At 30.6% G+C, this 16922-nt stretch overlaps 1 protein-coding gene across 1 annotated transcript in view; it reads right to left on the reverse strand.

Annotated features, from left to right (window-relative positions):
- Positions 1-16922, reverse strand: part of LOC127709606 (uncharacterized) — a 29619-nt gene that overhangs the window by 7020 nt on the left and 5677 nt on the right. Inside the window, exons 5-14 of the mRNA XM_052215207.1 lie at positions 13170-13296; positions 12746-12970; positions 10839-11039; positions 9231-9502; positions 6811-6934; positions 6281-6499; positions 3164-3363; positions 2467-2485; positions 1566-1766; positions 896-1025 (exon numbers count right to left, since the gene is read on the reverse strand). Of these exons, the coding sequence (XP_052071167.1) occupies positions 896-1025; positions 1566-1766; positions 2467-2485; positions 3164-3363; positions 6281-6499; positions 6811-6934; positions 9231-9502; positions 10839-11039; positions 12746-12970; positions 13170-13296 (1718 nt within the window). The remainder of the gene's footprint in view (positions 1-895; positions 1026-1565; positions 1767-2466; positions 2486-3163; positions 3364-6280; positions 6500-6810; positions 6935-9230; positions 9503-10838; positions 11040-12745; positions 12971-13169; positions 13297-16922) is intronic.

Genomic DNA, 16922 nt, shown 5'->3' on the forward strand with positions numbered 1-16922 from the left:
TTGAATCAACAAGAACGCATTGATAATCAAATAAAGATACTAAACTTTTTAAAAGAGGTAGCGTCCCTCGTCTGGTTCATTATGGATGGTATTCCCCTTTATAAAATTATTTTTCGATTATCCACACTCCCTTTTTCTTAGCGTATCATTTGTATTATATGACTGTTAAAAAATTAATCTTAGAAATATCATGATAATAATAGAAAATGTCCCGTTCTATCACATATGTTTAAAACCATTAAAACCATCAGAGCCGGCTTTCACTCAATATATAGTATTCATATTATTTACCGGAACCGTACAAAATTTTTGTCATTGGGTGTTTTGTAACTATATTAAAAAAGATGTCTAATACTTATCACTTATCTTGAACATACATGAGCTATTTACATATAACATTTACCAAAGACGCGTTAGGTACTATTTCTTATATGTCCTTTTCATTTTTTAAACAACAATCTGCCAAAAAATGTTAAACTTTTTTTTATTCATCTCTCAGAAGTTAGTTCTGTAAAATGCGTACACAACCTTTAAAGAATTCGTACACTAGAAAAATAGACAAAGACACTACAAGATAGGATAAATAAAGATTAGAAATTAACTTACATGTGAGTTAGAAGAAAGAATGTCAAGCATAATTGCATAAAAACTCAAAAGAAACTGAAAAAAGTATGAACAATTCTCTGGTTTAAGTAAATGATGGAGTTACGATATTTTCAACATTTCCTCAATATATTGAGAATTTTAATACTAAGTAAATGTTGCAAAAATGACAAGGCTAAATATACTTCTACATTTCAACAGTAAAAGTTGATTTTTCTCCTAGTTTATCTCTCAGAATTTTCAAAGAAATGTAAAGTTAATATTAAGAAAGATAAATTCTTTCCAGACAAACCGGAACATAAGGGTCCATCATTAATGATAACTCCTGAAAGTCCTGTTTTGTTGTTAATAATCGTAACTCCATCAGATGATTTCCTGACAGAACCAGTCGTCGTCACAGCTTCAACTGTTGTATAATATGTCTACAAGTAAACAATGTGCTTGGTTACACAAAATAAGAACATCTATTCTATTTTTTATTCATCAATATATCTGCGTTGCGTTGATTGGCTGCTCAAGTCTTTCATAATATTTTAACAATTCAAATTTCACAAATTAGATGATAAGAGCTCATAAAATAAGAACTTTTATAACAATTTGTATCAATAAATATTAGGAAGGTAAGCAATATTATTCCAAATGCTGCATTTCTTAAACTGTTTCAGTTGTTTTACCAAGTGATGCTTCAAATACTAAATGAGGATATAATGCCTTTAAGGAAATATTTCTATATTTTAAGGAAAACATCACGAAGAATATAGTGCATACAGAAGGCTTCTATGTATTATGATTTTGTATTTAACCTACTAGTATTGGTTATAATAGAAATTAGTTTATAAGAAATAACATTTCCAAGCCACAACAAGTCTGCTAATGCTTCAAAACTGTACACAAAAAAAAAATGGAAATTCCTTTAAAAGTTCAACAGAGTTTATTGTATACATTTATCATTTTGATTTTACCTGCAAATTTGAAAGTGACAAGTTTTTAAATATGAATTGATTGGTTGAATCATCAAGGTTGTTTTCCGTAGCTATGTCACAACTCCCTTTCACGCTTCCAATGCAAACTTTGTAATGAAGCTGTAAGTGTGGATGGAAAAATCCTTTCCATTCGGTGGCCAATATATTGTATGCTACAGAGAAATCTATTTCAATCAGGTCCTAAAAAGAACAATAATTGTAGCTGTTCTCGAATATTTTGTAAGTACATTATATATATTCACACATTGTTGTCAATATAATTGAATTTTATACGACTGTCATATAATTGAGAGGTTCAGCTAGCTATAAAACCAGGTTATATCCACCATTTTCTACATGAGGAAATGCCTGTACCAAGTCAGGAATATGACAGTTGTTTTCCATTCGTTTGATGTGTTTGAGCTTTTGATTTTGCGATTTCCTAAGGGACTTACCTTTTTGAATTTTCTGTAGAGGTCGGTATTTTTGTTATTTTACTTTTTTATATCTAAGTTCATCTACAAAATTTAATTTTAACAAATTGTGGTAATCCTGCCATAAGTTTACAATGCATTACTTTGAAGAAATTATTTTTACTAAAATGTCCTTCGTGACTTTAAAAACTTTTAACGAACACGAACCGTTTTACGGTTATACATAATACAATTTTTATAAAAATACTGTGGTAATTTCTATACTTATTGAAGACATCTACTACAAAAGGAAAAGGAGTCAATTGATCATAAGAATAACAAATTCCGAGTTTTAGAACTGTTTCGGCAAAATTCAAAAAAAGATAACTAATATGTTAAAAAATTAAGAACATTATATATATGGCAACTAATTAGTCTGACGTATCAGGTAAGGCCTCGTTTTTTGCATTTTAGTGCAAGGTACAGACACAGTCATTATTTATACAGCTGGCAATAGGAAAAGTTAAAAATTATCAATTTTCATAAATTTTGACAACAAAACGTCATTCAGGATACTTATTGTCTACGTAATATTGTTTTGTCCAAATACGATCATTATGTTTTTTTTTAATTTATTTTGGCTGTCATCTCAAATATTGTAGCCGACGGATAAATTATTGAAACCGGGAGTCAATTTGGAATAGCATATAGTACCTATGTATAAATTTGCGTTGTAATCCTAACACACACAAAAAAAATATTAGTATTAAAATTATATTTTGTTTCTCCAAAAAAAAACTAAGTTTCCACCACAACTTTTTCCCAATTTCTCACAAATCAATTTTTGACACCGGAAATCAACTTGTAATAGCATTTTGAACCTATGTTTTGATTTTTTTAGTTGAAATCCTAGCAAAACGTTTTTCCAGAAAAATTACAACCATTGTACCCAAGAAAAGAAATAGATATTCCTCTGAGAAAAAAATATTGAAATCGGTTGGATAATCTTCACATATCATAAGATATAGAAGTGTGGACATTCATACAAAATAATTACTATAGGGAAGTCACGACTAGGCAGCTGACCTTTAATTCAACACAATAGTGTGTATTCGAAAGGATATCCGGTTTATCTTACTACAAGGTCAGTGTCGTTGTCAAGGGACTCTGAAAGTCCGAAAGTACTCTCCACCGTCAAATATCCAGAGCCTTGATATAATTAGAAGACAAGGATGGGAAATATATTGCAGTGGAAATGGATCCTCGACATCTGTAAATGCTGTCTTTGTCCAATTAGCTAGAAGTGTTCCATCTTCAAACTTCAAATTAATCTGAGAGCCACTAAATGTTGGTGGTGTAGTGTCAATTATGACCGGGCCGAAATTCTGTTTAAAAATAAGAATAATTAATAACTAAAGGAAACAGACACGATGCAATGTCCAGCTAGTGTAATTAATAATAACTTAATAATTCAATGAAAGTCTTTGATTCCAAGGTATTTCAGCAAGTGTCACGAAAACTAAACTTATATTCTTGAACATGAAATTGAAGTCAAGGTCAGATTATCGCTGTTAAAACATTAGCAATTCTCGTGGTAATCTTTAGTCCATAATTTATGTTAAACGAGATAACACATTTTACTTTATTCTCTATTTTACTTTTTCTTAATGGTGATGTTATATTGGCTCCTTCTTGTGGAGTGCTCATTTCTCAGTTGGTTCGATAGGAGTGTGTTTGCTGTGACTTCTTTTTTTTTTTATCAATAAGTGAAATATCATCTCACTTAGAATCTCTTACATCAAAAATAAAGATATCATAAATTTGTCAAATGCCGCTATCGATCGATCTTAGAGTGTTGGATGTTTGGCATGATTTTATATCTGTACTTTTTTTATCCTATCAGTATCTGAGAACATTCTTTAAACATGTATTGTTCATTATTGTTATGTGTGCAATTGTATTTTTGTTATTTGTAAAAACATTAGAATAGAGGCTATCCCTGTACTGATTTTAATGAAGGTTCTAACGTACATTTTGTTAGTCCACTGAGTTTAAACGGGAGAGTATAGAAATCTAAAACAAAAAATCCAGTTTCATCAAACCGTATTGTAATTTGCAAGTCGTATGAGAGCAAACAAGGTAAACGATGATCTTTTATCATACCTTAATGTTTTTTGTCATTAGGGAAAGAAAATGTTTTTATATAAAACAAAGTTTAATTCATATAAAGATAAAATGCTCCGCTGGGGCGCAGCTTGATACGACCGCAGAGGTCGAACCATGAACAGTTGGGGCAAGTATGGACACAACATTCAAGCTTGATACAGCACTGAATTTGGATTGTAATTAAATATTTGACACAGTATAGGTTTCTGACAAAGAATGAAAGTGGTCTAAGAACTTCAATTTACCTATTCAAACCATATCATTATTATTTGCTTTTATATATAAATCAGAAATAACAATTTAAAATGGAAAATTCTAAAGAAAAAAAAGGAAATAAAAAATCCCCCCCCCAATTTTTTGAACCCCCTTATGATTCATCACCCCCAAACTCAATCCCAGCCTTTCCTTTGTGGTATGGTACCTTGCAGTACAATTTCAGAGAGATCCATACACTTGAACAAAAGTTATTGTCTGGAAACTAGAAAAATGCTTGTTTTTTTGCCCCTTTTTGGCCCCAAATTCCTAAACGTTTAGGGCAATTACCCCCAAACTCAAACCCAGCTTTCCCTTTGTGATATGGAACCTTGCAGTACAATTTTAGAGAGATCCATACACTTGAACACAAGTTATTGTCTGGAAACTAGAAAAATGCTTGTTGTTTGCCCCTTTTTGGCCCCTTCTTCCTAAGCTTTTTGGTCAATTACCCCCAAACTCAAACCCAGCTTTCCCTTTGTGATATGGAACCTTGTAGTACAATTTCATAAAGATCCATACACTTACACGTAAGTTATTGTCTGGAAACTAGAAAAATGCTTGTTTTTTTGCCCCTTTTTGGCCCCAAATTCCTAAACGTTTAGGGCAATTACCCCCAAACTCAAACCCAGCTTTCCCTTTGTGATATGGAACCTTGTTGTACAATTTCATAAAGATCAATAGACTTACACACAAGTTATTGTCCTGAAACTAGAAAAATGCTTATTTTTTGCCCTTTTATGGCCTCTAATTCCTAAAATTGTGAGGGAATTACCCACAAAATCAATCCCAGCCTTCCCTTTGTGGTATGGTACCTTGCAGTACAATTTCAGAGAGATTCATACACTTGAACACAAGTTATTGTCTGGAAACTAGAAAAATGCTTATTTTTAGCCCCTTTTTGGCCCCTTCTCCCTAAGCTTTTTGGTCAATTACCCCCAAACTCAATTCCAGCTTTCCCTTTGTGATATGAAACCTTGTTGTACAATTTCATAAAGATCCATACACTTACACGTAAGTTATTGTCATGAAACTAGAAAAATGCTTGTTGTTTGCCCCTTTTTGGTCCCTTATTCCTAAAATTTGGAGGCAATTACCCCCAAAATCAGTCCCAGCATTCCCTTTGTGATATGGAACCTTGTGATACAATGTCAGAGAGATCCATACACTTACACACAAGTTATTGTCATGAAACTAGAAAAATGCTTGTTTTTTGCCCCTTTTTTGCCCCTAATTCCTTAAATTTGGAGGCAATTATCCCCAAAATCAATCCCAGCATTCCCTTTGTGATATAGAACCTTGTGGTACAATGTCAGAAAGATCCATACACTTACACACAAGTTATGTCTGGAAGTTACAAAAATGTTTATTTTTGGCCCCTTTTTTGCCCCTAATTCCTAAACTGTTGGTACCATAACCCCCAATCAATCCTTACCTTCCTTTTGTGGTATTGAACCTTATGGTAAAATTTCATTGAGATCCATTCACTTAAACTAAAGTTAGAGTGCGAAAACTAATGTGTCTTCGGACGACGACGACGACGACGACGACGACGCCAACGTCATACCAATATACGACCACAAAAATGTTTTTGCGGTCGTATAAAAAAGGTTATTTATAGTTATATATAGTCATAAGAATTGGTTCAATCGCAGGTGTTTCTGCTCAGTAGCACACAGTTCAACAGTCCAAATTCCGTTACTGGGATCTCTATAGGAAACATAATATCAATTGGCCTATACTGCTTGCAAGTAGTATATAATCATTATATTTTCAATCAGTACACTCTTTTTAACATCTTTTAAAGAAATTAAAGTAAGCATTGAAATACGAAAAATTAAACATAAAATAAATTATGAGCTGTATTGAAATTGATTATTTTACCTGAATTCCTTCAACTCTAGATTTGCTAACAGCTTTGATAATGATATGAAATAGTGTTCCTTCTGTCAGATCAGGATAATTTATTCTAAAATGTCTGTGATGCTTTGTTGAACGGAAAGGTAAAATATCTGGAGCAGAATTGCTCCTTGCGGATGACAGTCCTATCTCATAGTCGTAAATCAGCTGATCGTCAATATTCGAGTCCCAAGTCATACTGAACTACAAGACATAATGTATGATAATTGAGCAGATTTCTAGAGTTCAATATTTTCTATAATTTATGTAATGTCTTTTCAAAAAATCACATATGCCGAATTTCTTGCATTTGTAGTTGTTTTTTAATTCACTTCACAAAGTCAAAGATAAATTAAAAACATTGACATGAACTTAATGCCAGAACCTAAATCATGTCTGGGATTAATTGTACGAGATGAATTTGGTTCCAATACTTATAAGAAAAAAGGTATTATATGTCATTCTTATATGTATATATCTAAGTTTAATAATTGAATTTAATACAAGCTGCTTACCTTTGACGATCTAGGTAGCACAGACAGAAATGAATAATCAAGAGAAGGAATTTGCGTACAATCTATGCCTGTATTTTCATTCTCAGGAAACAACTGAATGTCGTCCACCATTGTGGTGACAGCACTAACAAAAAAATCAAATCATCGTTGATGTTGTGATCCAGCCAATATTGTAGCTAGTCTGACATTTTTTCTGACTTCACTTTCAATATTATTTTTTATTTCCCTTTCCATCATTTTACTGTAAAATTTCTATTTTATAGCCCAAAGATAGAGATTTTTGCAATATTGATGCAATTTTTTTGGATATTTTAGACAGGGTCAGATTTTTTTTAACATTTCTTTTCAGAAACATTTGCAATTTAATAATTTTGACTAGAATGGAAAGGGAATTCTTCAAATGAGTAGTATATCTTTTACATCCATTAATGATAATTGGCTTCATAATTTCCAGAGAGAAGTATTGACAATGTACTTTCTCAACAACAACAAAAAAAAAACTAATTCTTATCTAAATTGGTGTTTATTCTTCATTAAGAAAAAATACATTTTCTGTATTCAAATATACATTATGTTTTGTTATAAATTATGCCTTTAGCTTTCTTAATTGAATTGTTTCATATTGTCCTTTCGGGGTATTTTATAGCCGACTATACAGTATAAGGTAAGAGTTATGAAATTTTGTTTATTGTAACTTAAATAGACCTTAATTATTGATTTATGTCAGATGATTATGACACTGATTTTACAGGTGAAATAAAATCTGCTTGCATTTTTCATACATATTTTATCTTTTGTCTTTTCTTATAAAAACATATAATTAATCATTCAGCTTGCACACAAAATTAACAGAATAAATGTTTGTAGTGTAGATCAAAATAAATTATAGGTATACTATTGAGGTCAAGAATTTGTGTATTCAATTAGAGTGAAGTTGATTCCAATCAATACTTACACTTTTGAGTGTAATTGTTTGAAAATCATGACAGTTGATAATCATACTAGTATTGTATCAGTACTCTTACTTGACTAAGAAAAGGATTGGAATAATAGCACTTCAAAAACGTGTGGGAATTAACTTTGATATCAATACACATCTCTTTCCAAATTTTATTCAATAACTTACAAGAAAATTGATAAAATACTTTCAAAATCTTATCAACTGCCTAAATTTGATAAATCACTTTTTCACATTAATTAACAAATGGCAGTTTAATATAAATTTTGATTTACAAAGGAACTTTATGCAAGTGTATATCTAAAATAAAGTAGCTGTTCGACCAATATTTTCTAAATTTAAGGGCAAATAACATGTCAAAAGTTGACAGTTGAGGTTTGAAATGGTGTATAAAAATTCTGCAAATCATAAAAACACATAATTAGTTTCTTGATATGTCTTCGACTTTGAATTCTGCATTATCTCAAAATCCGTAGTGATCACATAGATACCGCATGGCTGAATCAAAAAGGGTTTATTTCAATTTTTGATTATATTTCATAGTTCCTTTCAGCTTAGTTGTTCTAACATCATTGAAATTTGATAGATGTCTGTACTCATTTATATATGACCCTACTTACTACTTACAATGCCTAAATGTTTTTACATTCATCAAACGTGATATTTTAATTATCGATATATCGTCATTTTAACTCGTACGCCCACAACATTGAGTTGTAGAAGTCAAATATATGTAAAAGCATCAAAATAAAAAAAGCGACCAGCAAAACACCTTATGTAGTGTTTTAGTAAGGCCTTGGTTAGTACTTAATTGTGCAAAAACCTATGTGTAAAATTTTAACTTTAAATCGATTTCTTAATATAACCGTTTGCCTTACGATACAGGTCTGTATTAAAAAGTTCAGATTATACCATCCTATGCATTTTCGATAATAATTACATAAATTTTTTTTCCCAATTTTCACGAGCCTGATCATGATTCTCATCATTCATCTTTCTCTGTTATTTTACTTTTAAGTATACAAAATAAAGGTAAATGCTTGTTCTTTTGAAAGTTTTATGTTGTCTAATCGTAATAATTAATTTTTTTTCCTCTAAATTAATGTATATATGATTATTATTCGAGATAAGAACTATAGGTAAGCATATTTTTAAATTATGTATGTCATATCACAAGTCATGAACTCTTGTCAAAAGTAATATAGTTTGCGATATTATCTTAATGTTTTTGTTATTTGGATAATGGCATAAGTTTGCTGTTTCTCTTAAATGTATTTCTAGAGATTGAATTATTGTCGAGACAACTGTCTGTTTTGGAAAGCTGTGCGTTTCCTTCTAGATGTCTTTTGGTACCTTTGTCATTAGATTGCTGCCTCTTCGACGGATACCCCATATTACCCTTAATTCATATATTCATTAATTGCGGTACTATTTTGTTAGAGTAGTCATGTAAAGTCCACACCTGCAAAGAGATGTATCGTTAATCAAGCTCCTAGACAAATTTTCCCCTATAAGCCATATGTTGTTCCTAGCGTCAGTGACGAGTCTAGGAGCCGTCCTGGCTCCATCAAGAACTACATTCTTTACTCCAGGTTTTTCTGACGTGATGGTAACACCGTCAGAACAAACAGCACCAGAAGCGTCGTTTGCACTGTTCATGGCTATAACGGTAATGTGATATAGTCCTTCTTCTGTAGCATCATAACTTGCAATTGTATCATAAGTTTCTATACCCTGGCAAAAGGAAAAACTGATAATTACAAAAATTCATCATTTGGCAGTTATAACTAACACATCATTTATTATTATTTTATTAATAGATATTTTGTTTTTATGTATGGTATTGTATTTGACATGATATTTTCTTTTGACATTATATTTCAATATTCTGCAATCTGCTAGAAATTTATTTTAATGTCTGAAGACAGTTAACTTATATTTCGGTTTGTCATGAAAATATATTTATACCTTAATATAAACTGATGCCGTTCTTCTATAACAAATTGATAATCAGTTGTTTAAAATAGCCTGACTCGTACGCTAGTTTTATATAAAACTGTGGTATATATCTTGGACAACGAGCAGTCAGTACACCTTGGTAGTAAAATATTATTCATTTTGTATTTGTTTTGTATATGTTTTGTTTTCTTTATTTCGATTTTTGTTACATATTATAATGCACAATGAGTAGAAGCTGAATTATTGCACCAAAATAAAGAAAATATTTTTTTAGTCAATTTGTTTGTGTTTTGTCCTTTTCCTTACTTTTTAAACTATGTTACATAGTATCCGGCCATTTTTGAGAAGTTGTAGTATCTTGAAATACGATATTGCCATCCCGTTTCAAAAACACAAAAAATAAACAAGATGTGCATATTACAGAATTGATATTAAATAATCCGTCATTTTAAGGGCATACGATACAGTTTTGATCCCACGGTGATTTTTTTACGAAAACTTGCATACAAGCTATTTTTCACCTAGTCAATGCAAATATGTAAAAAAAAATATACCTTCATGGGCTACTTTCAGAGATAAATAGGGTCGAAATTTTAGACATTTACTCAAAATTTCGTTTTTAGGAACATTTCTATCCTTTGGATAGACATACCTAACGTTTTTGTTTCAAAAGATAAACACAATAGGATTTTTGTAAAAACATTTTGAAAATCTCTTTTATATAAGTATGCTCTAAATTTGTTAACAATTCTTTGGAAATGATTAATTTTTATCAAAGTTTCAGGATTTTAGGAAAAAAACGAAATTTGTTACTGTATACTTATCTTATTTTAAAAAATCTCATCGGTGACTTTTTCATAAAAATTGGTACAAATAATAACCATACGTAATCAATCCTAATGTCATTTTAAGAAAGAGGGATCCATGAACTCGTTTTCAAGTTATATCAGTCTGAATGCTAAAAATCGGTCGAAAAATGCATCTTTTCTCGATACGTCGCAGTTTGACGTCGCGAAAAATAACATTTTACGTTGGCAACGTCATTACCTCCCCTGTAACTGTATCGTATGCCCTTAAGGATTTGAGATATTATATTAATTGGATAATATACCTCAGTGCTTGAAATTAAGTCTTGTTTTGTCCAACAGTAATTTGCAATAATATATTTGTAATATTGCACACCACTCTCAGGGTCAAAGAATCCATCCCAGTGGAAGTCCAAGTGATAATCTTGTTGATAATCTATCTCTGGAAGTTCATATAACCCGTCATGAACAGTTCCAATCTGTGGGGGACTTGTGTCTATTGTTATCTAAAAAAACATTACAAATTGATATGAAATATTTGTATATTCCATCTCCAGGAAATGCTAATTACAGGACCGGTACAATTGCTTTAATTTGATAAAGATACTCATTTATTTCTCGTGTTTTTCAGAAAACATTCTGTATACATTTTTTAGTTCAAACTATACTTCTTCTTCTTCTTTCGGAAGTCCACCTTATTTGCAGGGTCACCGCATTAAAAATATTTTAGTTTATATTTTTAAAGATGTGTAACTTTAAAAAATTGTTATTAGATTAAGATATTTTATCTGTGTTAGGGTAAAATAAAATAAAATAATAAGGATAAAAAGGATAAAAGGTAAAACTTGTATATACACTCTACATCACAGACTGACATAAGCTCAAAACACTATATTTTTAAAATTGATAAAACTTTAATTACTGCGTTCAAAGTGTCCAATAGTATAAAAATGATTAATGTGATAAGGATTATTTATGTCAATATGATGTTTTGTATACATCAATGAGAGCAACCAAACACCATTAGGACAACTGAATGTTTATAATTAGAGACAGGCACATAAACGTTAGTCGGGATTAAGATAGGTTCTTTCCATCTTAGACCCGCTTCTTCTTGGTATCGACTTACAAGAGGTATGTGAAATAAATAGATAATACCGTGAGGCTTTATCAATTTCACCCCCGTATCAATCTGACACACCAATATAATCCCAAGAACTCTGATGATGGTTCATACGATGTGTGATATTGAAAAAAGCAATATCATTTTCACTTTATTTTATACCTTATAATTGATAAGGCGTGGATATATCGATGACGTGATGTGATACTGATTAAGGGTTTGATAATGCCTTTACAATCGTGACTGCTATCGATATCACAGCGGATGGCTGACACAACACGATTGCTATTGATTGTATTGAACATACCATTTACTACTTCTGCTGTTGTATATTAAGATTCATTTCATATAGCAACGTGAAAAACAGTACAGAAAGACACGATCTTATGCAATTCACATAACAAACCTACCAGTTTATTCCTATTTTAAACTATAAATAAGTAAACTTGTGTTCATCCCAAAAACCCTATTTGCAATGAATGATGCAACGTAGTATTGATTTTACGAAATATAGAAAACGAGATGCGAGTATTTTATTCAAATTTCTAATCCAAACAAGAATAATCTAAAAGAAGTGAACATCTCTTTGTATTACAAGTTAAGCATCTTTTCTAAAACAAACATTATTTTCGATTAGTGTTTTAAAAATCACAACAATAATTATCTAAACTGAAATATTAAAAAGTAAAGGTTTATTAACGTAGCTAAGGGTTTGGATAATTTCTTTGAAAACTGTTTACTTAATTTATATGCTCTTCATCGTATATGATATATTTCTTGCGTAAACCATTATTTGCAAAATAAGTTAATTTATACATTCCAATTTATTTTCCGTAGAAGAACCATCTTTTGAGGCAGCGCTTGACTACCTATACATATCAATTCTTATGTACACGGTTTTATAAATGTAATTTCAGGCCAATAAAATTTATAATATTTTTTCAATGAGATAAAAGAACAGTTTCAGTTTTACCTCCCTTTTCTAGGTTTTCTTTTGATTACATTCAATGTGTATCTTTGTAAGGTCTTCGTTTCCCACAACTGTCTTTAATCAAGTAATGTTTGCTTTAAAATACTAGTTTAAAATACCTTTGTTGTTAAAACTGATGTGAGCATGGCTTTGTTGACGACTGTCACTTCTATAAAGTAGTCGGAATCGTGCACCCCTTTATCATTACCGGGTATCAGTCCTGCTCCGTTTACTATATCTGGCTGAATATGGAAATGTCTGTGAAAGCATCCATGGAATAACGTACAATAACAATCGGGTCCACGTGTAGAACTTTGATATTTGTCTTCACAGAATGTCATGTTCTGAAAAAAATGGTTACAATTGGCTATTAAGGCTTGTAATTTATAGAAGGTAAACGGTCATATAAGCTGCATGTAAACTACTTATTCGCAGATTGAATATGTGTTCATATTATGTATCTGCTTTGGTGCCTAATTTACAAGTAAGAGAACGCCTTGCATTGTTATTATCCGAAACTTGTATAGGTGAATTTATAATTACCGAAACATCTCCTTGTGCTGTCACATGAGAGCTTCCATGAATTATGTCTGATCCGGTATAATTATCATACAATTTCCAATGTACGCTATAAATTCCACTGTGATAATCAAATGTGTCCCATTCAAACCTAAACAAAAAGTATTGATATTAAATAAAAGGTCAAATATAGTTAAGAATAAACATTATGCTAAAACAGCGAACCAAGTTAGAATAATATGGCATGGGACTGCCGCAATAATTCAGTCTGCGTCCAATTTCAATGGAAAGACCTTTTGACTTTGTTCTGATTTAAAATAAAATTGAGAATGGAAACGGGGATGTGTCAATGAGACAGCAACTCGACCAAAGAGCAAAAAACAGCTCAATTCCACCAATGGGTCTTCAACACAGCGAGAGAATCCCGCACCCGGAGTCGGGCTTCAGCTGGCTCCTAAACAAAAATGGGACTAGTTCATAGAAAATGGACGTCACACTAAACTCCGAAACATATAAATGAACCGAAGTTGAAAAAAAAAACATACAAGACTAACAATGGCCAGAGGTTCTTTTTCTTTTCTTCCTCCACTTTTTTTTAAATGTTGAGCAGTAAATGCGCTTTTGATACTTTTTTTTCTGCAAAGGTTTGTCACTCTCTTTAGACGTTCTGTTCAATTCGGACCGAAACAATCCGGTTGTATGTAATAAGAGTTATCTCTCTTTTTAAGTTCTGCATAAATGGTTTGTCGGTGTAACTCATAAACAACAATCCATAGACACCTTCAGTCCTTTAATATGAAGTTGTACGGAAAATTTACTTCAGGGTCAAAGGTCAAGGTAATTTTCTTAATTTTGAACGTTGCCTGCTATCGCAATTCCTCAAAAACATTAAAAATATAAAATGATGGTTATGTCAAATTGGAAGTTACGAGTTAATACAACTCCGAAACAAAAGTAAAAGTAAAAGTAAAAGTAAAAGTCAACTATTTTCTCTCCTTTGAAATTTAGAATACGCTAGTAGGATAACTTCGTCATCATACATTGGAGTCTTTTGATTTAAGGTCAACCGAAAGTGAGTCTTGTGTAAACCAAAATTAGCTGTTTTTGCGCTTATTTCGTGTAATAGAACATAGAAACTATCATATGAACCAAAAATAAACCAAATGTTACAAATTATCTCTCTTATTCTAAGCAAACTTATATAGAAAACATATATTAATATATGCTATAATGACACCGGCAGTAGCATTTTGTACACCAAAAGTAGCCTATATTCGTATCAGTTTGTGTTTATTTATGTTCACAAAAATCTTGGATAATATGTTTGTTATCATGTTAATTTAAAACTTTTTTTTATCAATTTCTTTGAGCAAAACACGCGATTCAGGAATTATGAAACCAACCAAGCCTTAATTAATCTAAGTTACATGAAGTTACATAAATACGACAGTAGTTTACCAATGTTCAAATCTCGTAAATCGATCAGGAATGCACAGTCTATAGCTTTCAGAAACAAAAACGAAAAAAAAATCTGAAAAGTGCCGATAGAAAAAATAATTCTGAACCATGTCTGAGAGCGAAGCCATGTACGTTTGCATACGATAGCGTCGCAAACGAATGAATGTAATACAGCTGGCATGATTCTGATTGGGACTAATGGTCTACCAGTACGGTTCTCATGCCAACAGTAAATAATAAATCAAAATAAAATATACAGTTGCTTTGAATTTGCTTTCTTAATATTTAGGAACAAATGTGGCAAACTTACAGGTTTTGATCTACATACGCAGGAAAAAAGAAATATGTCCAACGTAACCTGAACAAAAAATATGATGTACACAAAGAGAATTTGAAAAACCAAAAAGAACATTTAAAGATTCTTAAATACCGCACATGTGCAAGATCAACTTTTTTCTTTTTTTTTATTCAACAACAGTATTGCACACGCTGTTAACAATTACTCCACTGACACAGCTATCTCAGTGAAGGTCCCTGTTTCATTAGTACCAGAAGTTGAGGTATTCTTCAGGTAGATAAACTGCATATTGTTAGTCGTTTACAAAATATTAATATAACATCAATAGATACATAATTCTATTATATTTTAATAAAGTATTTATATCATCTGTCGTTATTTTCGGAATTTCATAGTTCATCCGAGTTTGGGATGATTTATAACTTATTACCAGTTTCCATGTGTTTTCGGATAACGGTTTATTTTAATCAATATCGAAAAAGATTGTAATTAGCTTTTTCTACATCTTTATTTAGGTGAGACAGTTATGATTTGAAAGATTAATAGTCATACGGTAATCGAAAAACAACTGTGCTGTGTTTTTTGTAATGTATATACATCGTACCAGATTATATAAATATTGCAATGTCTATCATGCATCATAATTATATAAATACAAAATTAGATAATAAATTAATTAATACACAAAGATAACATTACTAACCATGTTATCAGTTCATACAATTCAAATACACCTAAATATTTTTTCTAATATACCTTTTCTTTCATGGTTAAAAAATTTGTTTTGTAGAATGAGCCTATTTCTAAGCTCAGTTTTAAAAACAGAAAATACATTAATATTCTTTGTTCTAAACTCTGACAGATAGTGTATTTTGTGAATTGAAAACATAATCACTGTAAGAAAAAAATTAATACCATAGTATTCTATATCACTTATTTTGTAACCCCAAATCAAATTTTTTAGGGTTAAAATGTGTGTTCCAAGTTTAACTTTTTCTAACAGATTAAATATTTCTTTCCAAAATTTATCAAGAAAGTGGCATGTAATAAAAAAAGTGTTCATAATCTTCTGTAATATTACAGTGATTACAGTCTGAGTTTGGGCATATTTTCCATTGTTTTAATAAAACTTTGTTTGGAAGAATACAATGTAAGAGTTTCCATCTGAACATTTTTAATTTATTTTCTTTCAAATAATTATGAACAAATTTTAGTATATTTTGAGCTTTATTTTCTATGTTCTCAAAAATTAGTAGTCTCTTCCATTTGTAAAAGCCAATTGGTATTTCTTTATCTTGTTCTAATAATATTTTGTAAATTTTACTTGTTTCTAATTTATTTATATTTTGTTTAAAGTTATCTTTGTCATAAATATACAAAACATTATCTGTTAGTACATTAGTTGTTCTTGAACAGTTTTCAGCTAATATATTAACCCATTCTTTTGGTATAGCTTTTTTTAATTTTAAAAATTCAGTAATCCAGTTTGTCTTTTTATTACGCTTTTGTCTAATAAATCTTTCTGTTATATTTCTAGATTCATCAATGATATCATTTATGTATATTATGTTGCTATCTATCCAGTTTTGGAATAATAATGTTTTTTCCTGAAATTTTATCCACTGATTTCCCAAAATAACTTGTTGTCGGATTAGTGTGTTGTTTTTTTTGGGGTATTTATTATTTTTATTATTATTTTTATTCTTAATCCAAACTTTGATTATATCAAGATAAAACTCTGGTAGTTTTTTTTTATATCTGGTATTGAATTTGCACTATCCAGGTTCATTTGCAATATAAGAAGATTGTTTCCGAATTTGTTTAAATAAAATTTTGGTATTACAGTCCAGTTTAAAAATTGCTCTGCATTTAATCTTTTAATCCAACCTATTTTTATTGTTTCTATGTATTTCTCTAAATTAATCATTATTAATCCCACATTTAATTCGTCATAACTTAGTACAGAACGTTTAACCTTTTCTGTTTTGTTATTCCATAAAAATTCATATATCATTTTTTAA

This window comes from Mytilus californianus, unplaced genomic scaffold (assembly GCF_021869535.1).
Source record: "Mytilus californianus isolate M0D057914Y unplaced genomic scaffold, xbMytCali1.0.p SCAF_7, whole genome shotgun sequence".
Lineage (NCBI taxonomy): Eukaryota > Metazoa > Mollusca > Bivalvia > Mytilida > Mytilidae > Mytilus > Mytilus californianus.